Below are 1,485 nucleotides of genomic sequence, written 5' to 3' on the forward strand. Positions count from 1 at the left end.
GATGACTCTAAATTGACATAGGAATGAGTGTGGGTGTGTGGTTTTCTGTAAGTGTGTGCCCTGTGATAGACTGGCAGCCTCTTCAGGGTTATACCACTGCTCTTGCCCAGTGTCAGATGGGATTGGCTGCATCCTGTCATTTCAGTATCTGTGAAAATGTAATACTGGGCAATATGTTTAGGTACTGACATCTAGTGTCAAGCTTTGTTTTTGTTTTGTTTTTATGCAGTCTTTAGGCTTTTAGCAGGCGCTTCAAACTATGTGTGATAAATACTTGCTTCATATTGGAATTTATTATTCACAATTTATGTTCAGTGGCAGCCATGACGACAGTATATATGCATTGTTTTTAATAGAGGTTAAAGACTACAATACACAGAATTGCACATATGAATTTAATCAACAGTTTCATCTATACGCCAGTAGGCTCTGGCCCCCTAAAAGGGACCTGGGTGACTTTTTTATTCCTACAGTTATATAAATAAATTTTAAAAAATCAATCAAATAAAAATCCAATGTCCCATTCTGAGCTTTTAACCAAGTCACATCAACTTTATTGACATAGGCTAATATCACAAATTTGTCTCAAAGGGGTAATAAAATGAATACAAGTATCTCTGTGTATGAGGTTAAGATATGGTTAGGATTAGAAAAACCTACACACACACACAAAACTTATAGGTGATCATATGATCTAAATCACATGATATATCACGCTTCTGTGCCCCAATGTGATTGGTCGAGAGATGATGTCATTAACTCAAAAGAGGTGTTTTCTCTACAATCAGTGCTTTGGGGGAGATAAAGATTGTGCAGTCATGTGCTTTTCTTTCCTGTATTTCTAAGCTCACCGTAGAATAATGCGGTGTTGGGGCATTACAGCTGTTTTTTTGTGGACTGTCATAGGTAAGGCACAACGCTCGGTTTCCTACATCATGTTTCCTGTTTGTTGACGTTACATGCTTTAATACAGTCTTTGTCGTAATCGTTGAAGTAGCTGAATGGTACTCTCAGGTAGAAGAGGTTATATAGCAGTGGTGAAAAAGATAAAAAAATAATTTTTGTATACCAAGGAACATGTGTCTGTTTCTATCTCCTTTACTGTCCGTGCTGACTTATGCAAATTTCAGTAAAAAAAAAGTCAGCTTAGAGTTGACTTGCTTATCAGTATATCTACATGCACCATAAAATATGTCTAATGAAACCTGACTAAACTATAGGATCTGCTCTTTAGTTCGGCATACATGAAATAGACCATTCGCCAAATTACTGACGAAAACTACTGCTTTTCTACTTCCTTTTATAACGTTTCTGTTTTGCTATACCAAACACTAGCGTTAGTTTGTCAACGATGTGAAGGTGTCAAATCCAGTGGGTTATGAGCTTAATTCCAAACAAAATCACTCACAGCAGACTATGCATTCTCTTCCATCTGTAGGAGGGAAAGAATGGGACATTACAATTCCCATATTTTATGTTATTATA

At 36.7% G+C, this 1,485-nt stretch overlaps 1 protein-coding gene across 1 annotated transcript in view; it reads left to right on the forward strand.

Moving 5' to 3' along the window:
• Positions 1–772: 772 nt before the first annotated feature.
• LOC109951696 (digestive cysteine proteinase 1) overlaps positions 773–1,485 on the forward strand; it is an 8,141-nt gene continuing 7,428 nt past the window's right edge. The window contains exon 1 of the mRNA XM_020586330.1: positions 773–906. Within this exon, the coding sequence (XP_020441986.1) occupies positions 861–906 (46 nt within the window). The 5' untranslated portion in view covers positions 773–860. The remainder of the gene's footprint in view (positions 907–1,485) is intronic.

This window comes from Monopterus albus, unplaced genomic scaffold (genome assembly GCF_001952655.1).
Source record: "Monopterus albus unplaced genomic scaffold, M_albus_1.0 scaffold402.1, whole genome shotgun sequence".
Lineage (NCBI taxonomy): Eukaryota > Metazoa > Chordata > Actinopteri > Synbranchiformes > Synbranchidae > Monopterus > Monopterus albus.